This window comes from Bombus huntii, chromosome 15 (assembly GCF_024542735.1).
Source record: "Bombus huntii isolate Logan2020A chromosome 15, iyBomHunt1.1, whole genome shotgun sequence".
NCBI classification, from domain to species: Eukaryota; Metazoa; Arthropoda; class Insecta; order Hymenoptera; family Apidae; genus Bombus; species Bombus huntii.
The window spans coordinates 11,055,054-11,081,054 of NC_066252.1; the positions used below are offsets into that span (position 1 = coordinate 11,055,054).

At 38.9% G+C, this 26,001-nt stretch overlaps 2 protein-coding genes and 2 long non-coding RNA genes across 8 annotated transcripts; 2 read left to right on the forward strand and 2 right to left on the reverse strand.

The window, feature by feature from the left end:
- The first annotated feature begins 20 nt into the window (after positions 1-20).
- Positions 21-12,208, forward strand: LOC126874098 (osmotic avoidance abnormal protein 3-like). Of its 3 annotated transcripts, none has more exons than XM_050635734.1 (7): positions 21-176; positions 2,701-2,772; positions 6,393-7,171; positions 7,732-8,427; positions 8,830-9,329; positions 9,762-10,261; positions 12,060-12,208. In XM_050635734.1, the coding sequence occupies exons 2-6, from the start codon at positions 2,701-2,703 to the stop codon at positions 10,184-10,186; spliced, it is 2,472 nt and encodes an 823-aa protein (XP_050491691.1). In that variant the 5' UTR covers positions 21-176; the 3' UTR covers positions 10,187-10,261; positions 12,060-12,208. The 3 variants fall into 3 exon arrangements, with proteins under 3 accessions (XP_050491691.1, XP_050491690.1, XP_050491692.1); XM_050635733.1 differs by having other exon boundaries at positions 28-176; positions 2,701-2,907; XM_050635735.1 differs by lacking the exon at positions 12,060-12,208 and having other exon boundaries at positions 28-176; positions 2,701-2,907; positions 9,892-10,089.
- LOC126874145 (uncharacterized) lies at positions 4,638-6,515 on the reverse strand. The gene is made up of 2 exons (XR_007692671.1): positions 6,367-6,515; positions 4,638-6,246 (listed from the first exon to the last, which is right to left on the reverse strand). It is a non-coding gene; the product is annotated as an uncharacterized LOC126874145 (long non-coding RNA).
- LOC126874144 (uncharacterized) lies at positions 6,932-25,881 on the reverse strand. Of its 2 annotated transcripts, none has more exons than XR_007692670.1 (3): positions 24,944-25,881; positions 8,953-9,113; positions 6,932-7,076 (listed from the first exon to the last, which is right to left on the reverse strand). It is a non-coding gene; the product is annotated as an uncharacterized LOC126874144 (long non-coding RNA). The 2 variants fall into 2 exon arrangements; XR_007692669.1 differs by lacking the exon at positions 24,944-25,881 and adding an exon at positions 16,782-19,839.
- LOC126874101 (ATP-binding cassette sub-family D member) lies at positions 20,345-23,913 on the forward strand. Of its 2 annotated transcripts, XM_050635743.1 has the most exons (9): positions 20,345-21,288; positions 21,383-21,621; positions 21,738-22,115; positions 22,188-22,282; positions 22,362-22,434; positions 22,504-22,545; positions 22,632-22,729; positions 22,819-23,496; positions 23,599-23,913. In XM_050635743.1, the coding sequence occupies exons 1-9, from the start codon at positions 20,729-20,731 to the stop codon at positions 23,644-23,646; spliced, it is 2,211 nt and encodes a 736-aa protein (XP_050491700.1). In that variant the 5' UTR covers positions 20,345-20,728; the 3' UTR covers positions 23,647-23,913. The 2 variants fall into 2 exon arrangements, with proteins under 2 accessions (XP_050491700.1, XP_050491699.1); XM_050635742.1 differs by having other exon boundaries at positions 20,348-21,288; positions 22,362-22,545.
- Positions 25,882-26,001: the final 120 nt, after the last annotated feature.

The window sequence follows — 26,001 nt, forward strand, 5'->3', positions numbered from 1 at the left end:
TCGACAACCAAGGTACTAGCAATTCACAACATTAGAGCTGCTTGTCAGTTCAGGTGTGCTTGTCATGCAGTACGCTGTAAGTACATATCAAATTATTTCTACGGGGCACATGAGGACATATATCTTCACAATTATAGGATAATTCATATGTCGAAGAGGAAAATACGCTTATTGAAGTGAGTAATTTTGATTTAATTTGATTAATACTTTCTGTTAAACTATCGACGAAGTTATTATAAACTGTTTATAATCGTTTGCAAATTTATTTCTTCGGTCTTTTTTACATTTTTCATGATCCTTGTTTTCAATCACACATACTAATATTTCAAATAACTTGCTTTGCTATAATTTTAAGGTTACCGAACTACATATATTGTTTTGCACTAAAAACAATAGCATATCGTTTTAAAACATAAGTAGTTATAATTACGTCTACAACAAAAGCTTTAGAATCGTTCGTCCAATTAAAAGAATGTATATATTTTTGTTGAAAGATTCGGTAATCACTTTCGAATAGTTTTCGTATAATGGGATATTTGGTCGGTTTACAATTTTATAATCTGATGAAATATAAAGTGACAATTAAATGCAATGTTAATATCATATTTATATTCTCATTTCTCTTGTTGTTTAATAAAAACAAACAATTATATAATTAAATAATTATAATATATTATATAATTAAATGCTTTTTTTTTATTTACCATACAAATTGCTTTGAAAAAAAACTAAATTCACACGATTATTTGTTAATTAATATTAAGATTGATTAACATAATTATCTTAAAGCAACTGTATACAATGTTTCGTAAACTGAGGGAAAACGATAAACTAGACTAAAAAAGTCCAAAATGTATTCAAAATTGAAAACACGTGTGTATATATATATATATATGTACGTAGACAATATTGTATCAAATACAGTTGTATATTTAACTAAATGTGACAAAGGAAAACATATTTTGTATAAAATAGAGAATATTCGACAAACCGATACAAATCGATCTAGTCTAGTCGATTTAAACTTTCCTTACTACTAGGTCAATTCGTAGAGTTCATTCGGTTAGGGGGCCGTCTCTTTATCTACCCTTCGTAATCAGAATTCATCTACATAGCAAGTGCAAATGTAAATGTAAAATACACCGAATGAATTGTACGCGGGCTTAACTTATGTCGCTTTCGTATTTACCCCAATCTAATATAATCTTTTTTTACTCGAGTACATGAGCGACACCTGCGTATGATTTATGCCACTTACCACACATCCATTAACCTTCTGCACTTGACCTATTTGTATTTCTTGCATGTTTAATCCGATCGATATTTCCATCCAATTGATATCGATATTTGATAGTGCTTGACATGAAATTTTACAGGTATCCTTTAAAAGTTCATAACATAAAAATTTGTTAATTATATATACGCTCAAAATTATACAAATCAATTAATTCATGCAAAATATTCTACCCGTAACTCATTCAGTATACTCTATGCATAATCACGTTAGTTGTATTAACTGGTATTTATGAATATTTGAAACATTCTATTTCTAGTTTATTTATTATTCGTTTTATCTGTCATACGGAATAACGTGAATCTTGACAGCCTGATTGATACTTCAAAGTTGAAGGTCATAGTTAAATTCTCAGAATCAATTCAGTTTCAGTCGACTCCTTGAACTTGAAGAAAGTTAAAATTAGTTTATTAGTTTTTATATTTGATGTTTTTAGAATGTGGTACATGTAAATAAAAATATTATTAAACAAAGGAGAGATACTATCATATGCAAAAATATTTTTTTAAAATATTTTTTTAGTTTCTATACTCGATCTATAGGAATGAGAAATTTTTTGGTTAATCAATAATAACTCATTTGTTCTAAGAATTTAATTTTCATACAATTCGTTACTACTAGGTCTTATAGTTGCCATATTTTTCAAACTATCGATCCCAACATTTCACTTTGTAATGTAGTTTATGGTCGTAATTGCGAAATTTTTATTATCAGGTGTTCTTGTCGTATTATGCATTGTTAAATGGCACATTTGGTCATTTTACGTTCAAATACGATTTTATGAATGCTGGTCGCATACATAGAGGTGGGTTGTACGGCTTAGACACACTATAATTCGGGGTGATTCAACGCGTAACTGAGTTCAAGGACAACACACACACACACACACACACACACACACACACACACACACACACACACACACACACACACACACACACACACACACACACATTTCGTCGGCAAACGAATGAAATACTTAACGAGCAAAAAGCAATATGTTCCTGAGAAACACAATATCAAGTAATGTCGGCGAAATAATGGCGTCGAAAATTGCACGATATACTTATTAAAATGACGAAAATTCAATCCAATTAGCGATAACATTTTTCGTGACTTTTGATATTCTCATTTAATTTATCGATAAGTTAATTCGGGAAACATAATTTATTAATATATTCGACCGTTCAAATAGTGCAAAAGATACACAGAACTATGCTTTACAACAAAATAAAATGCATACTTAATTGCCCGTCGGTCACCAACTTTTCAACCAAGTATACTATCATCTTCTAATAGCGATCTAACAGTCAAGGTGTAACGACTCTTCTACAATTGTTACGCGTAACGACAATCCTCAAGGCAAAATCTCTTTCTCTGCCTAATCTAGTGTCTTTCGTTTTTAGATGAGCGAGTCTGTGAAGGTGGCTGTGAGATGTCGCCCAATGAACGCTCGGGAGCTCCAGCAGGGATGCAGGGTACGTTCATAGAGGCGGACAATGAACAGCCAGGAGATCGTCGACGCTTCTGAGTTCGTGTCACATGCACCCGCGCCACCAACGTGCGCTATGCACGCTTCCGCTTCTGTTTCTTGTTTTGTTTATTCGTGGAAAGTATATGGATAACTCGTCATTGTTCTATCGAACGCGTTGTAGCCTAGCGACCGTATCAAAACACGCGAGCAACATGCATGGACACTGTAATTTTTCCGCTAGGAAATTTTTTACGAGATCATCCTCTCTGAATCTTCGAATCTTTGACTCAAGTTCGTTGGATGAATGAATTTCGTCCGATTAAGGCTGGTTTTAGTTTTATTAAGTAAGTAAAGTCACCACGAAGATTCTGATTGATGTCTTTTTTCTTTTTTTTTTTTTTTTTTTTGTTTCAGATCTTTTACCCTCTATATGCAATGTGGGACGTGTAAGCCTTCAACGATTTTTCGATCGCGTATTTAAATAATTTTGTTTAAATGTCGATATCTTTTTAAACAAATTTTTAAATATGTCACTTTGAAACCTGTTGGATATCGTGGCAGAGATGCTAATAAATAGCCACGAATTTTTCTAGATCTTTTCGAATATCCCCCAACAAGCTAAAAACTCGGCTCAGCCTTAAGCTCTCGTCCCACATTACACAACGCGTTAGTAAAAAGAGAACTGCATTTTTTATTTATTTAAACTGAATAGTTCTTTTTAATATTTTTAACGTCTTGTGGCTGTTAGCAACATGACGTGGCATTGAATGTAAGAATTTTTTAACAAATAGAAACTGTCTGTCTTTAGTGTCGCACAGTGTTTAAATTTTGCTTATAACTGTTATAGCTATTATAATTCTGCAGTAAACCGTAAAGAGCTTGAATTTCTTTCACACCGTAAAGAAGAACAAAAAATTGATCGTATAATATAGGTTATGAATTCGACAATTTACATCGGAAATAAAATAAAGAAATCCCCTTTATCCCATACAAACCAAACGTAATTTTTTAACAATAAAAGAAATTGAAAGAACGGCGAAATAATTAGTTTACCGTAACGTGTATCAACGAGTATATTTCGTTTTTCTACGTATCTAGAAATCCTACACCATCGTCGAAAAGTATCCCTACAGTTGCTTATTACTTGAAATGTAACTTAATTATAACATTATGGAGCTATCTGTTATAAAATATTATGACACGATATTCAACTATTCACATCAATAAAACTGTAAATTTCTTTTGCACAAATGCTATGTAATATAACGGAAGAGTTTCGCTATTTGAGAAATTCTCGATTTCAAAATTGTTTAATTTTTAAGATATAGATTAAATAAAAGCAGATCTTCTAACCTCACAGATAAATCGCACATCATGCTTACTTCAAGTACCTAGTACATACTATTCCAAAGTTATAATTATACGGAAGAATATAGAAAAATAACAAATATGACAGTTAACTATTAGTTTGTATACTACGTTTGTAACTTTTATACTTTAATAAAAAAATCATTTTATCGAGATATTCATAATTTTTCAGGTTTCGATCGACAAGTTTTTAATTATGCGTTGAACGTTTCATGAATATGCATCGCAATTCGTGTGAACCTCGTGTGAACCGAAACCCAGACCAGGTCAAAACACAAGAAACTATAAATATATCGTTTAATAATTAGCGCGGAACTTTTGAAAATCTGAAAATCATTATACCGTTGTTACAAATCATACGCAATATGTGCGTGTATTTATCGCGAATCATACGATCGCACCTACGCAAAGTCTTGTGGCAGTGTGTCAACCACGTGTGTCGCCGTACATGAACGTAAAAGAGGGAAAAACAAGGAGGATATAAAATTGGTAGCACGACTGTGGCTTTCCATCGATTTGGCATATATTCCGCTTCATCGATAAGCATGTGAATACGTATGTAAACTATATACATATATATAGGCATGTAAAATGATGTGTGCAACGACGCGGTTCGATACCACTATCTATGCATCGTGTATGCACCGATCAGCTTAGCGTGCCTACGTTACCTTCTGAATATCTTATGGAATAGTAAATTTAATGACGACTCACTGTACACGATGGCCCGTGATACATAGCTGCGAGCTACGTTGATCGACGTACGATGAAAGTGGAAAGGGACTTCGAGTCAACACGTGACAGATAGAATAAAAGTTTTCTGTTCTTTTAATTGTATTTACGTTTGTTTTTCATTACTTAAGAAGTGTAGAATGTTTTTCTTTGTTGAAAGAATTCGTGCGCTGTATTCGTTCAATTTTATTAAGTTTGATAATGCATATAGAAAGGTAAAATGATTTAAGATACAGGAATTATCAGGAAAAATATTCGTTATTTCATATTTTGCTGTTCGATGCATTCAGAGTATTTATTATGTCAAGTGTTAATTGTTAATTAATATTTTGTTGGATCGTATCCCGCTCTACAATTTTAATTTAATTTTAAGGTAATTTAGTTTCACTTTGTTATATCAGGTTTAACTCTCGACCAACGTTGTTGAATCACGTGTCACTACGGAAATTTTAATCAGAGTACTTGGTTTGAAACTAATCTACATTTGAAATTAACAGGCAGCTGGCTTTTAATTATATCTGCGAAACTTATTTACTCGACGTATCGGACGAAAAATGGGAAAAGAAGCTCGAATCGATAATTTAGTTACAATACTGAAACAGAAAGAAGCGACAATCGCGTTTTATTATTATTTCCGCGAAATTCAATCGATACGAGTACGAACTACGAACTATCGCTAAACCGACGTTGCAAATAATAGCCACATTACACAGATAGTTTTTGCATAACGAGTATAGAAGTGTCGCGATATAACGTGATTGATAAATCACGTCGATCGATTAGTTTTATAAAAAAAATTAAATAACTTTAATCGTTGTTGCACGCGTTGCTTGTAAATTACGGGAGTGCAGTTATAGGTTTTAATTTGAAAGGCAAAGTCTTTTGCTCGATCGATATTCCGCTCAGATGAAATTTACAAAAACCCTGTTATTAATAAAGGCAGGAACATTTGTGAATATTTATCCTCCTTTATACGCGTAGTTCGCTTTTAAGAATGGACTAAACAGAAAAATATTTGCACAACGGAAACCTACATGCATGCACACTACGAACTTAAGAAAACATATTTTTCCAAGTGACGGTGTTTCGTAAATGTACAGTGACCTTAATTCATGCTGCAGTATATCGCGCTATATCTGTACTTCGATCTTACATTATTACACATGATATGATGTGATATTACACGCCATTGCGCTCTTCTTTCTTGGTTCTAGCCTCTTATTTCTTTTCCGTTCTTCCTCCGATCCTCGTTACTTTTCGCGTCTCTATCCTTTTTCTTTTTCTATTCCCTCTGCGTCTTCGCGTTCTCTCGTTATATACTGCAAACGGTATACTTTGCGGTATACTGGAAACAGCAACTTTGACAGCTATTAAAGAGCTACAAGCAACAAAGCTATTAAATCGATTACTAATCATTAGATATTATTAAACTTATATTATTAATGATAACGAAATTTCATCAAGCTTTACACATCTATCGGTAAACTCGAAAATTCACCTATCGTATTTTTTTCACCTGCGCAGAACGTGGTAACGATCGATTCTGCGTCAAAATGCTGCACCCTCGAGTGTCCAGCAGCCGCAGGCCCCGGAAACGGCAAGGTGTACCAATTCGACGCCGCCTTCGGTCCGGAAGCAACTACAGAATTTGTCTACGAAAACGTTGGTTCGGTCATCGTGGAAGCTGTACTGGACGGCTACAATGGCACCGTGTTTGCATACGGACAAACAGGCTGCGGGAAATCGCACACAATGCGTGGATTCATCGAACGTACTTTAGACCACATCTTCGAGGCCACGTCGACGGCCAGCGCGGAAATGAGATACTTGGCCCTGCTCAGTTACCTGGAAATTTACAACGAACGATTAAGGGATCTATTGCAAGACGGTGGGAGCGATCTGTTGACCTTGAAAGAGGATCCCAATCGCGGGACTTACGTGGCTGGAGGTTTGAGAGAGGTGACGGTGAAAGATGCGGCGGAATGCGCACGACTGGTCGAACAAGGTGATCGAAGAAGAGCCGCTGCAGCTACGAAAATGAACGCAGCTAGTTCCAGGAGTCACGCTGTGTTGACGTTGTCCTTGGAAACGCTGGCCATTAACGAAGAGAGCAGTAAGACTGAGAATCCGGTAAAGAGAGGAAGGCTTCACCTGGTGGATCTTGCCGGGTCCGAGAGGCAAGCGAGAACTGGTGCTACCGGAGATAGACTGAAAGAGGCAGCTAGCATCAATTTAAGCCTTTCGGCGCTGGGAAACGTGATCAGTGCGTTGGCTGCTGGTCATGGCAGACACGTGCCGTATAGGTATGTTGGTAGACTGTTAGACGAAATTTTAGAATCGTTAGGATAACGTACTTGTGCGAAGAAAAGTAGAGGAGAAAAGTCAGTTAGTTTCTAATTTGTACGCCACTTGACGGCCAAAAAGGAATACTTCGATATCAAACGATTGTAAAAAGGGTGAACTCGTTAAGTCCAGAGATAAAGTCTCCGGAAAAGGTATCATAGGTGACGCAACGCGGCATAGTAGAATCATATTGTTTTTCAAAAACTACATCAGACGTAAGTTTCGTTAAAATCGTCGATTCATAGCCGATGATTGGTTCCTTCCTTCGTTAGTTATGCCGAGAATAACATCGCAACATTAGATAAGATGGTGTAAAAATTTTAGTCGTTGAATAAATTCTTTCTTACAACGCTTCGCGGATGTATCGGCTGTTCTTTAAAGGCCTATACTAAAGGGATTGATCGTTGTTTAAATCGACGCTCGAAGAAACTCGTATACTTGAGACGATATGAAACATCGCGTAACGAACGCGATCGATCACAAAGTCACTAAACGTTTCCTTTGAAAATTCCCTATCCAGAGACAGCAAGCTAACCAGGCTACTAAGAGACAGCCTCGGTGGAAACGCAAGAACTCTGATGATAGCTTGTATAAGTGGCAGCGACGTGGACGCCGAAGAAACTCTGAGTACCTTGCGATACGCAGCCAGAGCTCGATGTATCAAGAACAAACCTGTCGTCAACGAGGATCCGAAAGATGCTTTACTGAGGCAATATCAATTAGAACTGCAACGTCTAAGGAAGTTGATCGAGTCGAACGATCAGTCGCTCGTAAAAGAGATAGCCGCGAAGGCAGAAATCGAAGACGAAGAGAGTATCGAGCAACGAGAATACAGCGAACATGTGAAAAGATTGAAGGAGGAGTGCGAACACTCCAATCTGTCTGCTCAGAAGCTTCGAGAGGAATTGCAGGCTATGAAGATTCGCTACGAAGCTGGTACTATTGGCGATACGAGGCCCAAGCCTGTTTCTCAGCAGCCGATGGACGAACAGGACGTGGAACGGGAGGAAAGGCGAAGAAAGAAGCGAGAGGCGGCCATGCAAGAGGTATTGAAGAGACTGGAGAAGCTAACTATCGGAGGAGAGGAGCAAGGAAATGCCGAATTGAGGAGACGACGAGAAAAAAGAAGAAAGAGGCTGGAGGCTCTCGCTTCGGCTCTGGAGACTAGCGCTCAGGAAGGAAACGGAAGCGTGTTCCAGGTGTATGGTCAACTCCGGTTAGTAGTTTGAACGTGCGAAAGCTGCGTCGAATATGTACGCACGAAACGGTTCGTGCAATTGAAACGTACGGCGTATACCTCTTTGTTCGTCGAAGTTAGAGTGAAACGTTAGCGGGAAGAGACGAATAAATTTCGTTCGGTCGATTTACGCTATTGGATTCTATCCTTTGAACAATTCGTACGACGAAATCTAGATTCTAGATTTTCTGATTCTACCGAGAATTTCGACAAACTCAAGTATTTACACGGAGTATTGATAGTATAATTGAAAATAAAATATACGATAGAACGTAGTTTAACGGGTTGCCTGGTATTATTACGAAGAGTACGTTTAATACGTTTCGAGATCATACATTATATGTATCTTTCTATTCGACTAAAATTATATTCCCAACGTAGATCGACGGAAGATGCGCTAAAACGAATGGCGAAACGAGCGAAGCAACTCGAAGCGGAAGCAGCCGATCTCCAAGCTTGCTGGGACGCGGAGCGACGCGATCTTTTGCGCAGAGAACTGCTTACCTCGCAAATATGCGACGCGATGGTTCCTCATCTTCGACCCGGATGTCCGTTTCGCGATGTCGCTGCCGTCAGATCCACGGCCACTTGGAGCGACGAGCTGGGTCGTTGGAGATTACCGGACGCGACGCCACGTATTTCCCTTCCTCCAGCGTCGTTGGTGCCTAAAGACAATATACAGTACAACGTAATGCCTTCCAAACCGGATCTTAACAATAATAGCAATAACGAGGATAACGCGGACGAGATGGACGTGGAAGCTGAGAACGAGGAGAGCAGCGAACAGGAACAAGCGAAGAAACTCGATATCGTTGACACGTACTTCCGACGAAATAGGATCGACAAGCTCCTAGCTCACGCGAGAGAAGCAAAAACTTTTGGTAAGCAGCGATGTAAAAGCGATGAAAATTTATCGGTCGTTGCAACCGATATCGGTCGTTGTAACGTAAAACCGTAAAAACTTACTTTGTAAAACCGTTGAATCCGTCGATGCGTGACGATTCCGACCGGTCGAGCAAAATCGGAAAATACACGGTATTTTATCGTTTTGAAGATCGTCTAGGTGCGAACGCCGGCTTTCCTTATTTTTCTCGTTACTATACGCCGCACGCCACGACAACGTGAACGATAGAGTCTCGCGAACGATCCGTAAGGGCATACATCGACGGATCGACGGATCGACCTAAGAAGCTCGTTGCTTCAAATCTAGAAATCTATTTCCTCTTGCAAACTTGCGTACGCGACTAGCAAATCCGGAAAACAGAAATCCTACATAACAAACGACGAGATAAACGATCATAACCGCGTTGTAGAACCGGGCAGCCGACTCAGCAGATCAGTTGGTTCCGAGGAAAGCGTTCCTTTTGGAGGCAATCGTCTTCAACTGAACGCCTTAAATCTGCAAAGTAGCGCGCCAGTGATCGGCGACTTGGATGGTTACAGGCCAACGCAACGTCTACCGACCGGACGAACGAGCCGACCAGGTTGCACGTTGGAAGAAAATTCGATAAATAACAAAAGTTGTCTCGTTAATCAAGCGATAAAGCGGAATCCTCCTCGAATCTTGGAGGCGTTGCCCTCGCAGCGCAATCTCCATGGTACGAACGTTGCCTTCAAGTTTGGAAATAAAGCCACGTCGGACAGAATATCCGATAAACTATCGTCGGCATTCGTTCGCGACCAAGCGGATGACGATCGTTCGACGCTGGTCGAACACGCTCGTTCCCCCACGTATTGAGATCGAAGGTACAAAGCCACCGCGACCAGTTGGCAACTGCGGACTAGGACGACATCGGTGGGAGACGCGGATGAGGTACTCCTACTAATAGTAGTTACACGAGTAGGTGCTTTAGAATCAGTCGATTTTTCTTATCAGATTCTACGTATATACGTATTTCATCTTTCTAGCGTCAAATTCGTATAATCGTACTAATGCGCGTACCACGCGTACGCGATACGAGATTCGATAGGCTTCGACTTAATTAATTAGAACGTAAATACCGTAATGAATACATTTTGCCGCCACTATGCACGTACTATTTATCGTATATCCGATATGCGATATACTTTAAATTGAAATTATCAGCACAAAGAAAGAGGTAGAATCTAATTAGAAATTTATCGTACGTAGTAAAAAATTCTTTATCTCGGATATTTACGCTATCCTATACATTTTTTATTATCCTATACATTTTTCTAGTTTCGATACGTAGATACACGGAAAACAGACATCTACGCTTTATTTCGAAATAATTTTAATCTTAAACTTTCCTTGCACTTTTTAGCATTTTTATCTTCGTTTTGTTTATATTCTCTTGAACGATTATTCGAATATCGCCTCTGTCTCGTATCGTAGTTTTAAAATTTTCGTTGCCGTTTTACATGTACGCGTTTGAAATTTATACACCGTAACGCTCATAACTCTATTCCGTTATCCAATTATTCGACAGAAGTAAAAGTTTCCTTTACGCGAAATACGCGCATACGTGGTTCTCATGAGAAACGATGTAAGAATAAACGAGATAAGGTGTACGTAATATTACGAGTCACTGTCGTTCTCTTTCACGATGAAAGAGACCTTGATCCGTCCACTGATCTTACATAGGTTTTAATTTGAACATTTTGCGAACAGGCTCGGGTGAGTGACATTTGTATAAGAGCCGTCCCGCTGTAACTTTGTCGCTTGGAATGTCTTCTGGCACGCCTTTTATACATACGTCGTAACAAATTACGTTGGCATGTGTCAAGAAATTCTGAAATTTGAGAAGACGTTCGTAATAGACGAAACAAAGCAGACGATTCACACGTGGTGGATAATAATTCGAATTCTAACGATACTCGGACGTAAACCGACCTCGTTAGACTCGGGATTTTGCTGACAAATTACTATCGTATCCTACGAATCGTTTCGCTTTTCGTAATACGAACCAGTCGTTATACAACGTATATAAGGTATATAGCGATAAGATTTGTTTTGCAAATCAACGAGGACGACGACACGAGAGTCACCACTGGGCCAAGGTTACACAGTCGGAGTGCTTTCGTTTCGATATAAAATATATTAAAATTTCTAAATACATGTGCGAACGTTCTGCTATGTAAAAATGTCGTTAATCGCGAGTATCGACGGATCGAGGAGTTACCGAATAAAAAAAAAACTGTTTAACCGTCCCCTTCGTATTCCGTAGCAATCTGCGAGATATGTTTTACAGAAATCAAAATAAAAATTCGCGATTAATAAAAGAAAAAGTATTTCGATCGCTTTCGGCTCTTTCGCTTTCCCTTCTTTCCTATTTTCGCCATTGTCTTCTAATTTCGCAATGATTTACGATCACGTAGATATATTTATTTGACAAGTTCATCTAGATCTCGTGGCATTCGTCCCCGTTAGAGCTCTAAAAGTAACGTCATAAAGGTTACACGCACACACACACACACACACACACACACACACACACACACACACAGTGTTACGCAACATCTTGGCCCGTGGAATATATCGACAAAACCAGTCTCGTACAAAACATTCAAATTAACGAATTTCTATCTACGAACGTCTAATCAATCTCTCCAAAGATGGTAGAAACGAATTTTCTTAATGCTTGTTACAGGAAGTAGCGTTTGCAGCGTGTATCCTACGAATAGCGATAGCAAGAAATGCCCTTGTGCAACCGGTTTCCATACCTATTTGGTCGGGGATGACGGAGGCCACGCGTCGACTTTACCTTTCGTTGTGGGAAGATAGCGATTTAACGAACGGACCCTCTGCCTTCCACTCCTCTGGTTTTTAACTCGTTAAGGACGAAGCAGCGAAATATCGTGTAAAAGTTGCGTAATTGCGGCAGTATTAAAAAGAGGTAAATAAAGTAAGTTATTATTTTGTCAAGTTAGAAAAAAGAAAAAAGAAAAAAAAATCCATCGAAACGATCGTCTCTTGGAGAATGACGGATTTCTCGATGTAAATACATTATACGTAATACGTACAAGACAGATACTGCAATTTCTTCGAGTTGCGCGTTTATTTCGATCCATCGTGTCGCCGCTGTTTTCCGATATTTTTTTTCCTATCCGGTTGCTTTTTCCGGTATCTACGATTTCTACTAAAATTAGTCGCTTCAAAAATATAAGTTACACGATCTTTAAACGATCTTTTTACGATCTCTGATACGATCTTCGACCAACGTACGATAGGATTAAGGCGTCGTTATCGATCTACCATCCAAGACACGTATGCAGATGTAAGCAGAGAATATTCGATCCAATATTCGATTTCGTTACGTTGTCTTTTAGCTTTCGTTTGGAAAGATTAATCTCTTCGCTTTTGTACGCCGACGCCGCTACTTGTTGCTATAAATAGATCGAATAGAATTTAAATCACCGATAATCTCAATTTCTCTCGTTCCTCGCGAAAGATCGTCGAGAACGTTACGCAATCGTCGAATGCTAACAAAACTCGTCAGAAACGAACTTGTCTCTAACGTAATCGTACAAAAGATTTCGTTATCCGTTTTTACATCCAATCTATGTCGATCTATGTCGAACTGCGACTTTAATTGCAAACGACCATCGAGCTGGAACCAACTAGTACTTTCTGTGAAATCCATCGGGCCCAGGGATCGTTGCGCGATTCGACACACTTTTCGAGGAAATCTCGACGCTGGTCGATAATAGAGAAAAGGAAAATGAAAATGAAAATGAAAAAAAAAAAAAAGGAAAGAAAGAGAGAAAATTCCGAAATCGGTCGAAACCCGAAGGAGCTGTGATTCGATTCGGATTCGAGTAAACTAACGGAAACCAATCTCGAAAATCGACTAAAATGAAATCGGCTTTCGAACCGTGCTTTTAATAAATTTAGAGACAATTAACATCCACAGTGACAAACGTTTGCAGTTTTAAATACGAAATCCATAGCTTTCGGTGCTATATATTTCGGACAAGGATCGTAGGACTATGCTTCGGTAGTGCATACTATAGATCGTTGTCCGAGCTTTCTATACGTACGTTTCCATACGTAGGTTCAAAGAAACGACGTTGCTTCGATCTCTACTCCGTGGGAGCGACGCAACTTTTGCACGCGCAAAGTAAAAATGGAGAAACTTCGACGGTAGTCGTTGTAATTACACGATGACGGAAAACTCTGTACAGTCGCGGTTATCTAGCGTTCGCAGCAACGCTTTTCCGATTAGATACTGACTTATCGTTCCTCGATAAAGATCGTTGCGAAATATCCGCCTTAGAAGAGAGATTTCAGGTGTACCAGGCGGCGGTTTTCACCTGACACGCGCGCGCCGCTAAAAAGTGCCAGAGAAAGAATCAAAGTTGCTAAAGTCTGTCTGCGATCCATCTACGACAATGCTATGAAATTTTTGTACGCGAAGCTTTGTTCGAGCGTTACGCGATCGTAAGTAGAAAAAGAGGCGAAATAAAAGGAAAAGTTTGCAAACGAAAGTGTATTATGGTTTCCGTCGTTCGCTTTAGAAATTAATTGCCTCTTTCTTACAGGGCACCGTAACGGAATAACTTTTTTATTTTTTTCTTATTTTCATTATTGGAAAGTGCATTATTGGAAAGACGTGAGAATCGATACCAATTCGCGATACGCAGCCCCGTTATCAAAACGAACCGAAGCGAAAGACGAGAACGGTGTCAAAGATCGTATCCCCTCGAAGCTTTTAGAGAAATTTCACAGCCAGCCACGCGAACTGATCGAGCAACCAGTGACTCTCTCCTAAAACCTTTACTTTCCATTGAATCTCCGGAAAGAGGAAACACGGAATAGAGGCGAAATTATAAAAAGTCTATTATAAAAACATTCAAAAATACCTATGACGATTTTTTTCTGAAAAAAACCTAACAAACGCGGTTTACTCGTTATATGCGTGTAAATAACCAGCATTTCCAGTTAATTTTCTTTCAAAATACGTTTGTCAACGTTAATCGGAAATTAATTGCCGTTCTCGAGTCAACGTAACGACGATAATCTATAATTTCGCAACACGCTCTTGTATCGCGGTAACATTAACGTGCCTCGTACGAAATACGCCTTTTTAAACGAACGAACATCGTTATTCCAAGTGAAAGACGATTTAGTTGGTCGTGTTCGAAACGTCGTAGTACGTTTCGTGTAATAAAACCGACACGTAAGTATTTTCGTTGAAGAAAATAAAAGTGGCCTTGAATACTGTAAAACTGACGATCCGAAAAAAGAATACAATTTCTCCAGCTTTCTTCAACGTCGAACGCAACTTTTTCCCCCCATTCCCTCTAGATAACTCAAGAAACGAAGAAACATTCGTACGTTCGATTATCATCGAGTCAAGATCAAATATAAATTAACTTTAAACCGTTTCACAGCGTGAATAGTAGCTGTTAGATATACGATAATTAGTTCTACGATATTGTGTATCTTCCATCTGTATAACTTCTCTAATTTTTATATGCTTTGCCAGACACGTTTCAAACTTTGTCGCTATAATCACGATACGCCTGGATACGCAACGGATGCCTCGTTAGTGCGCTAATGGGATTTCAAAATATTTCGTATAACGCGTATATATGCAACAAGTTTCTAAGAGCGTTCGAATACTTTCGCGAGCGTACTCTACGTACGATTAGGTTTCTTGGGATGTCATTAACGTTCGGTGCTCGTTATATCCTTTGTATAATATTTTATCTCGCGCTCTACTAGGAATCCGTAACGCGCAAAACAAACACGATCCTTCCTACGATCGTTTCCCGCGATACTCGGTGTCGTAGAACCGATAAAACATGCTGCGAGACTCGGAACAACCGTATTATTTATTGGCTAACGAAATCGATCCGAAATTACTCGTAATCGAGTGAAACGGTCGTAAAGATTGGAAAAAAGTGTGGCGAATGTGCTCGCCCGTTCGAACATTCGGAGAGAACGAAAGCGAATGAGCTCGCCCGTTCGAACATTCGGAGAGAAAGAAAGCCAATGATGGAAAAAGCCAGCTTACCGTACACATGTGTACAACGGCGATGGCTCACTTTTACTTTCTCTGTTTTGCACGAAACGCAAAATAGCGGCCGCGAGGCTGGTAAATGCCGCTTCAAAAAGCAGTCCGCTTTCCCTCTCGTCCTGTCTCCGGATATCGAAACACGGTCGCCTCTCTTAAAATCCTTTGTCGTTTCTTATCCTTTCGATCAACGTTTCGCGACACTCGTCGTCCGTAGATCAGCCATTCGAACCGATTCTTTCGATTTGCATTATTTTTCAAAACCACTGATTACATCGGCGATTAGTAGATTACGATAGTAATCGAAAGTTCCATATAGACTCGAGAAGGTAAGATAGAGGCGAGCAGCGAGCATATTTAACGTAGGATTTTTCCTTTTCCCTTTAAATTTTCCCTTTAAATTTTCATTTATTTCCTGTTGTCCATTGTTTATCGTTTGTCATATTCGCTACTAATAATCGATGTTTCGAAATTTTAAATATAGGTATTTATCTTTGAAAATAGGAAGCAACTTTAAAACCCCTAAAAAATTCGAAACACTGACATTCGCGATTTACCAAATTAGACAAAATTTCCAATTTCTATCAAACTTGGAAACCCATTACCCTTAATAGAGTCGGCGTCGTACTTTCCACCGTTCAATTCTGTTTCGACGAATTGCAAAACGTATAATGAACTAAATCACTCTAATAAGCGTACTTGATTTGTTACCGTCGTGAGATTGCAAAATACGCAACTACAACGTTCCCTTATCCCATTAATTGCGCTACATACATGTACATATATCGTGATAAAAAAACTACATTTTATCATATACTTTCCTATTTCTCTTTGTAAATATTTAATTACCAAATTTCTTAAGATCGACGTTTCAACGACAGCAGTACTTGAGTAAAATGAAAATGTTTTCTGGCATTTTTGTTACAAAATTATCGTATTGTCGTTTAAATATTAGACAATTAAATGCATTTAAGATGAAATCTAATAGTTGTTTAAGCAGTGGTTTAACATATTTAAGATGAGACTCGATAAATTTAACAAATCGACGAGATCGACGTTTTTATCTGCGGTTTCACAAACGATTTTTGCTAAATAAATGTACGTGCATATCTGGTCAAATCTATTATACGTAGATAAAACAATTCGAAAAGAAATAAGCAATGAAAGTGGATGTGATACGTCTTTTACGAAATAGCTATATCTTTACCTAGCTATACTATATACCACGGTAGAAGCTCGTAAATATAAATGGCTAAAATAAGCAAATTGTCAAGGCTATATAGGCATTTGTCACGGATACATTCGTTAACTGGTTAATAAACTCGCTCTGGCGAAAAGCGATAGTATATTTACCTTAACCGAAGAAAACAGACGTTTCTCGTGTTACCATCGTATGTATCCCTAGTACACAGTATCCCTTACTTTCCACGCGTGGTGTTATTTCGAGGTTATGTCGTCGTTTAAAGGTTAAAAATATTAACTTGGCATAGATAAACGTAGAGAAAAATCGGTCCCATCGTGAATTCTCGTATATCGTCGCGATTATGTCACGCATCCTGCATCGGTCTCGAGTTCAACTGGCGTGTTTCATCGCCTTTCGTTCGACGTCTCTCCCCTTTCCTCTATAATCGCGGAAAACAACATTTCCCGGAGCAGGGAATATCGGCATCGTGCAACGCGAATCAGAACAAAGTAGAGCACCGATCTTGTTACTCGCCGTAATTCACGCGAAACCGTTGCTACGCGAGCCTCTTCCACGAGAAGCACGATTTGAAATTGACATTGTGATCGTTGCAACTGCATTAAACAAGTTTTTCCTTCGCTCGGAATGGACTTTCTACGACACATGATTCACTACGCACGTAAATATTCAGCTTCGGAACGAGTATATTCGCACGAATATGACAAATTCTTAGCGAGAAAACTGACAAATGATTACAATTACGTAATTATTTAGCATCGGTAACGAATAATTATAATCAACGAAGAATGTAAAATAATAATCATAGGATAAACTAAAACGATCGATTGAAAATTTACGAGGATAATTAATTATAATTCGCAATTATAGTTCGCGATGTAACCTTTTAACCACATTAAATTAACCACATTATATTGGATAAATAAAATCAATTATGGATTCGTATGAATTGTAAGGTATTTTTCCATTAGACTCTTTCTTGTAGCAGCATATATCAAAAACGAAGAGAATGGCAAACCGGAAATCTGTAGATATAGCTATAGACTGTTGTGTTAGGCTAACGTCGTAATTAACTTCCGCAGAGGTTAAACGACTAGTTGATAGACGTCTATCGAATCATGATAAAAATACAGTTGCAGGATTCGCTTGTTTTCTTAAATAAAACATACTAATTAAATTAATTCTCGTATTCTTACAATAAATGATTCAAAGTATGCATACATGTCTAATTCCCAACACCTCTAAATAATAATTTTCGCCTTTCTTTTCTAAATTATACTTCCCAACAACACTGTACAATCATATAAAAATATCCACGCTTTATCTAATCGTAATGTCCAAATAATGCCTGTATATATATAGAAAGATATTTCTGAATACAGCGATCTCAGGGTATCAGATGACCTCTAAAACGTTTTTCTCTTTAATTCGCAATAATATCGTGTACTATTCGCTAATGCAAATAAATACGAACTCTCAGATTACGTATATCGAACTCTCGTGTAACAATTTTTCCTCCTCGATATTGAACATCTACAAGCTATAATATATGTCTCTATAGAGTCATTTGTATTTAAAATATCTGTTAACATTATCGACAACATCGATGTTATTGCTGATTGAGAAAAATATTTTCAAAGATATACATCAAAGTCGCTTGATCGTTCGACCACGAATTCCAAGCGTCGTACGATCACGAAGTTTTAAGGAGACAAAGTCGACAAAGTCGACACGGAGAATGCCGCCGAGGTCACTGTACGCTACGTCCGTTTATGTGCACCATAGCCTGTATACTATATGATCATAAGAAAAACAGAAACGCCAAGAAGTATAGATCTATGTTCTATTTCAAATATGACCAACGGTCAATTATCGCGACTTGTTACAGTTACAAGTGGCAACGATCTTACTCCATGCCCCCCCCCCTCTCGCTACTTATTTATCTGTTGTATCTAAATATCTGCTATTATATACTTCGTTCTTTAAAGCAGCCATTACGAGACGTCGCGCCGCATACAACGCTTGTGCCTAAAATAAGAATTAGTCAGAAGCTAACAGCTAACCGAAAGGTCCAAAGAATTAGCGGCGTAACTGGTACTGATATTTCGCTCTTAACTATACGAGTTCCAACCAACGATTCGTAGCATAACTAATAGGGGAGACGGGTGAAAGAAGCGGAGAGGCCAGAAAAAGATTACGGGGAAAGAAGACAAAGAATATAAGTATTTATATACATATGGGAGACGTGTGTTTAATATATGTATATACGCACACATCAACGTTATCTTTAGAGGGAAAGAGAGGAAGACAAATACAGTTAAGTAGCGGCACTTTGATCCACAAATGTACCGCGTGTTCAAGTTTCAAGCAAGTCGCAATACGGTCAATGATTCATACTTGCCATTAATTAATTGACGACATAATAAAATTTCCTATATGCAATATCGACAAACTAAAAAGAAGTTTTGTAATCTCAAACTAAAATATCGAACAATATCGATATACAAATTCTTATTCGTTGGAAATATTTGACAATAAAATTATGAAGTAAAAATACAAATTATACGCATTTAAATTAATACGAGCGTAATCTTTCTAGCAAAAACTATTTTCTTTCCAACTCACTAATGTTTCTCTGGAATAACCGTTACGTAAGAAACGTTTGTAATTGTACTCAAAATTTAGGATAAAATATATCGTATTTTCCTTAGTCAGTACCCCCATATTGCACAATTTACATTACATACATTTGCTTACGAAAGGTATTTGAATACGTACAAAATTTGTACGTCCATATTATATATGCGTTATATAAAAGATTTTGAAACTTCATTAGCACTGTACGAGATGAAACACGGCTGTCACAACAAATTTCTCGACAACGAGTCAACTACAAGTTTCTCGACAAAAATCTTCGAATTCGCTAAATCTTTCATAGAATTCGTTATATAAAAAATGTCAACATTTTGAGAAAATTTATAGATCGACTCGAGATTACATTAAATTAAAATATAGTCGGGAAAGATCAATAATAGTTTGTAAATAATTTACGGAGAGAACAGAATGTTCCTTAATCGGAATTTCATATTCCATTCGAATTGCAGAACGATACGTTTATAGTGCATGCTTATAGTAGCTCACAAGCCACGTTGATCACTTCCATAAATTAATATGTAAGAGAAAATAACAATAGCGTGCATTGTTTTTTAAAATTTGCCTTGAAATTTATGGTTATGTTATGTTCTTACTCTTGCGATAAATAAACTCATGAAGATAGGCCCTTTGCTGTCTGAAATGTTGAACACTAATTACGTCCCTAGGAAATGAAATTAAAAATTTCATAAAAAATGGTCTCGGTTATTCTAGCGGCCGAGAGGCTCGCACGCGATTATCGATATCACAGATATCCGTCAAGCAATAATGGCAATGTCAACAACATAATATAGATAATATTATCGTACTTTATCGTACGGTACGGTCTGCTCGCCTAAGCGCTGCGCACAAAGGGATCTATGTTAGAGTTGGTCCGGAACGAGCGTGGCGGAACTAGCGTACCAGGAGAGCGCATTTTGGTATCTGAGATCGGCGGCTCGAAAAAATGAGTGACGCACGGTCGCAGTCGACGAGCTCGGATCCAAGTCCAGCGATAGACACAAGCACAGGCGATCTACCAGTCACGGGTTCTAGTTGCCGCCGCGGAGAGGGTCCAAAAGAGAACGGAACGGCAAACTGCGTGCGAGAGACGTGACGAACAGTCGCCAGCTGGTAGCCGGTCTACGTGGATCGAGCAATCGCGAGCCGGAAAGAGAGAGTGTGCGTATGCGTGTGTGTGTGTTTCTTTTTCTCTTTTATGCGCACGTAGCAGAATACACACGTTTATCGCGCGAATCGCTCTTACCGTGTATATTTAACGTTCACACTTGTGAATAGCTGTGAAGAGAAACGAAGCGGAAGTGGTTGCCACTAATAGTAGCACAATGAGTGACGATCGTCGTTGACGAACCATTCAGCATCGAAACGAGCCGTTTCGATTAAAACGACGTTCGAAACGAGTTTTCTACGCCGCGATACGCTCCCATGAGAGCGTGCCTCCGGCAGGATGTCGTCGGTGTTTTCGAAATTAATCGACAAGACGTCTACCAAATACGGTATTAGGCAAGAGCAGCTGATTCGTGGTATAGTCGGGGTAGCGACCACTCTCTATTTCATCAAGATCGGTTATCCGTTGGTGACTTTTGCTATAAAGCAGTACCAAAAGGGGAAAAAGCAAACTCGGAATAGCGTCCAAGTGCCGAGCAGGGATAAGAATGACATTAATAATGCTAATAATAGCAAGTTGAACAGCAAGGCAGGGAAAGCAAACGTGGGTTTGGACCGAAAATTCATTAAACAGCTGATCGCGTTGCTGAAGATCATGGTTCCTGGATGGAAGACGCGCGAAGCCGGATTACTCACTTGTGCCACTCTGACGTTACTAGCTAGGACGTTTTTGTCGATCTATGTAGCCACTTTAGAAGGTCAAATCGTGAAGAGAATCGTGCTTCGAGACGTTCAAGGGTTTTCTTTGATGCTCGCGAGATGGTTCGCTATAGCTTTCCCCGCGACGTTCGTTAACTCGGCTATTCGATATCTAGAGGGACGATTGGCTCTTAGTTTTAGGTATTTACACGAACAATGTATTGATTTGTAGTTTGCTACAAATGGCTTTAACGGTTCACAAACAAGTGTCAAGTTCTGTTTTCTGTTTTTAAAGAGGACGCCTGGTAGAGCATGCTTACAAAATGTATCTGAGTCAACAGACCTACTATAGAGTGGCTGCACTGGACACTAGACTTGGAGGTGCTGAACAAAGACTGACGGATGATTTGTCCGAATTGGCTAGTTCTGTGGCACATTTGTATTCCAGTTTAACCAAGCCATTGTTAGATTGTGCATTGGTGTGCATCGCGCTTATTTCTTTCTCTTCAAAAATGGGAGCAAGAAGGATACACGGTAATACGATTAGCAAGTTATAGAGAGTGTACGAATAACCAGAGTCTAATCATTTGAAAGGCAAATTAAGCGACGTATTAATAAGCATAGTAAATTTCCTTTGTATTGTTTTACAGGGCCATTGTTATCGTGCGTGGTAATTGGTCTGACCGGACAGATTCTACGTCTAGCTTCTCCTAAATTTGGCCAGTTAGTGGCCGAAGAAGCATCAAAACGTGGAATATTAAGAGAGGCACATGCTCGCATCAGTGCTCATGCAGAAGAGATAGCATTCTACGGAGGTCACTGTACAGAGCACCGATACTTGATTACCGCTTATAAATCTCTTGTTTCGCACTTAAGGAGAGTGTTAGCCCTAAAATTTTGGTACGTGATGTTGGAACAACTGCTCATGAAATACGTATGGTCCGGCACTGGTCTTTTAGTTATTGCCATGCCCCTTCTTTATACCACAGTGACATCAGGAAACGTGGCTTTAAAAGATGACGGCGATGGTACGTACGTGCTAAATATAAAGTTAGTTTATAGTATGCGAAATACTAACGGATTTATTTCCTTGTAAATAGGCGGAGTGAGCGAAAGAACTAGATACTTGACAACTTCTAAAAATCTTTTGAGTTCTGGGGCAGATGCCGTCGAGAGACTGATGTTGTCTTACAAAGTAAGATTTAGAATAACGGAGAGAGCGTATTAGCTAGTTCTAAGAGTAAGACGTTTATAACGAATTTCATGTATTATAGGAATTGGTGGCGCTAGCTGGATACGCAGCACGGGTCAGCGAAATGTTGGATGTATTTAAAGATGCTGCGCTATGTAAATATAGAAGAAATATCGTTGGTAGTTCATCGAGAACAACAAATAGTACAACCAATTTTGCTTTAGATAGTATAATCGAATTGAAAGACGGAGCACCGGTGATAAAAGGTAATCTTCTACGAGCGTACAGGTTAGCAGTATTCTTGAAGTATACTTGATCGGATATGATAAGACGCAGAGGACATTTGTTATAGGAATCGTACGTGAAAGTACAGATGGCAGTATAAGCTTGATCGACGTGCCAATAGTTACACCAAACTGTGAAATTATTGTACCTAGATTGACTATTTGTGTAAGCTTCGTTATATTTTTAAACTATCACAAACTATCGGAAAAAAAAAAAAAAAAAAGGAAAATTATCGTACGCTTTTACTTTTGTAGATAAGACCAGGGGACCATATATTAATTACTGGGCCCAATGGCTGTGGAAAGAGTTCCCTGTTCCGCATAATTTCTGGCTTATGGCCAGTGTATGGAGGCACTTTGATAAGACCGGCAGAAAATTACTCTGCTAAACGAGAAAGACCCGCCTTATTTTATATTCCCCAAAAACCTTACATGACCGTCGGTTGCTTGCGCGATCAGATCATATATCCCTCGGAATCACAAACGGAAGACTGTTGCGACGAAGAACTGCTGAAATTGTTGGAAGAAGTGGATCTACGAAGTCTGGCAGAGAGAGAGCCGAATGGACTGGATTCTTTTGGTGACTGGGACTCTACGTTGTCTGGTGGTGAAAAACAAAGACTCGCGATGACGCGTTTGTTTTACCATGCGCCTCAGTATGCGCTGTTAGACGAGTGTACCAGTGCCGTGAGCCTCGAGGCTGAAGCAGTGATTTACGAAACTGCCAAAAGGAAAGGCATAACGTTGTTAACTATCACGCATCGCGTGGCTTCCCTCGCGAAATATCATAAACTACTGTTACGCTTCGACGGAGAAGGTGGTTGGACTTTCGGCCCGTTAGAGGCGGAAAGTGCAACGCGTCTAACGACTCAAGCAACTTACGAACAAACCGAGCAACACGAAGTGAAAGGAGGCCACTATCGAATGTTACACGTACGTTCGCGTGTTTTTTTTCCCCATTTTAATACGAAACGAACGACCATGTTGCAACGAGCATGTACCAAATGTATTTCGATATTTTGTTTCTGTTTACAGGAACTCCGTGACATTCATAAGGAGGATGCGAAAATTGGAATTAGCTGAAAAGAACGAGACGAATCATTTTGTATTATTCTAGCGAATTCATGTAGAAACTCGTGCGGCTGTAAATAGATACTAATTTCTAAACAAATAGTTTAGTTTCTAAACAATTAATCTATTTTTGTATGAATAAATATCGCTATTTAATGTCACGAAGTAGGAACATTGTTCGACGTTGTTTGAGCATCTGTATCCTAACGCTTCTTTTCTATCGCTTATCTAAATTAAGGATATTGTAACGAAATAAAAATGGCACTTTCGTCAACCCGATCAACGCGTTGATTTTATGAAACGTACTCGTTGCTACGAAGTGATTTTTACCTGTTTATATCGTATAATGGTAAAACTATCGTCTTTTATTTATCGTTCGATATTCTTCGAACTTTGCAAATATATCCGAAGAAGGTTAAAGGCGATAAACGTAATTCTGATTTGCAATGTAGCCATCGAAATGTTAACGAGAGGACCGAATCGTAAATCACGAATAATTTTCTACTTACTAAAAAAGTATTCCTAACGACGAAATCCTTTCCTTTTCCCAACCATAAGAGGATTATCTACAGTTAATAAGAACAAAAACTGTCGTAAAATAAAAAGATATTTGTTGTCCATGTGTCATTACGTGGTAGGTATTTCCAAGATGCGATAAACAAGATAGAACGATCGGAATGGGAAAGGAACAAAGTACAAAAACAGAAGAAAAACAGATTTTTTTACTTTTATCGATGATTGACAATCAGCGGACAATCTCACGCGAATATCAGCTTGGATCGGTAGAGAAATTGCCGTGTTCATCGATCCGTGGAAAATAACTCGATGAACGCGAAATTATCAAAGCCAATGACGATGAATCTTTGTTGAACTCGATCTTTGCTCCTATCACAAGTGTCTTAACGTTTCTTAAAAGTAAACAAGAGGAGTCCAAAGATATAAATCTAATTAGGTGAAAATGTTCGATGGCTGGAGAAACGGTTAAAATAAAAGTGAGGAGAGTGAGTAAGCAAGGAAGGAAGGGTGAGAGCGAATCTTGCAAAGATAGGAGAAAAGGAGGGAAGAGATGGAAGGAAAGTGGCGAGAATGGGATAGGTTGGATGTCGATTAGAAGGCGGATCGCGGATTAAAGTTCCTTTGGCGATGGTGTAGCTGCCAGGCCATGGCGTGCAGTAGCGTGCCGTGTCGCGTACATTAATTTGTGCCGGACAAAAATTTAATTACGTGTGTTTCTTTGTTTTGAAGGGCCAGCAAAGGCGGCGGGGGCGATGCCAGGGGAGGGAAGACCCACAATTTCCGATGAGCTTACCTCTGGGAAACCCTGCAAACGCCAAACGTCGATACGCCCGGGAGCAGCCATCTTGGGGGGTTGTATACCTCTCTGCGACGTTCCAGCTAATGCTTTAAAGCAATTCCGGAATACCGGCGCGGCGCAATTAGTCGCGTCTCTTCTTCCTCGTCGATCTTCCAGGGATGCGGAACGACTTACTAATACATCGATGCCTTATAGTACAAATGTTGTACCCTGATATTCCTTTTTATTTCTTCATTTCTAGCGTGCATTTCACGTTTGGTGTTTTCAAAAAATTCAATCGTATTTTACGATTAAATAAATATTTGTCGCATTTGTATCTATCTTTACGTCTAACGCCGCTACAAAATTGGTGGCAGATCGCGCGTCGATCGCACCGCTTTACGACAGATCATGAGAATGAGAATGAGAAATAATATAGTCGGCTACTTTGTACGTTTAAAAGATGTTCCTTACCGTACTTTTATAAACGGTATTTTTCCATTATAGAATTGTTTAATCCGACCTTATTTCAATACACCGTAAGCATCGTAACAGGTATTTCGTTTTATCTGGATATCACAGTCTCTTGCACGCTAACGATAATCTGCCAGCTAACGATATTACTAATATTATAGATTTCTCTTTCATAATTTTACAAGGTTATGTAATTGCAGCGTGTCGTGTACGATTTCGCAACGAAAGCGGACCTATAACAACGTTTTCCGCGGCGGAAACACGAGTCGAAGCCTACGTATCGAGGAACGTAATTTCAAAGCGCTTGTCCAGGCTGTTGCTTTGAAATCGTTTCAAGAATCGGTGCAAGAATCGGAAATTCTTTGCGACAACGACAGTCGACTGTTTGTCGATAGTTAATAGAACCGAAGAAATTTTGCAAACGGCACCGATCGCTGCGTTATTATCTCTAGAGACTCGATCGAGACTCGATCGAGACTCGAGCGAGTAAAAATATACACATATCGTTGACACGACACTCGGACGCCGAAGTAAATCTCCAGCTAGTTTCTGTTTGTTTAATTACGTTTATAAACGTACGTAAAGATATAAATTTGCTT

Bases quoted from the DNA above. Each gene is read 5' to 3' on its own strand.
- LOC126874101 (XM_050635742.1), top strand. From the start codon at position 20,729: ATGTCGTCGGTGTTTTCGAAATTAATCGACAAGACGTCTACCAAATAC. The intron at 22,116-22,187 runs GTACGTACGTGC...CCTTGTAAATAG, and splicing joins TTTAAAAGATGACGGCGATG to GCGGAGTGAGCGAAAGAACT. The intron at 22,546-22,631 runs GTAATCTTCTAC...CATTTGTTATAG, and splicing joins CGGAGCACCGGTGATAAAAG to GAATCGTACGTGAAAGTACA.
- LOC126874098 (XM_050635733.1), top strand. From the start codon at position 2,794: ATGAACAGCCAGGAGATCGTCGACGCTTCTGAGTTCGTGTCACATGCA. The intron at 2,908-6,392 runs GTATATGGATAA...TCACCTGCGCAG, and splicing joins GTTTTGTTTATTCGTGGAAA to AACGTGGTAACGATCGATTC. The intron at 7,172-7,731 runs GTATGTTGGTAG...TTCCCTATCCAG, and splicing joins GGCAGACACGTGCCGTATAG to AGACAGCAAGCTAACCAGGC.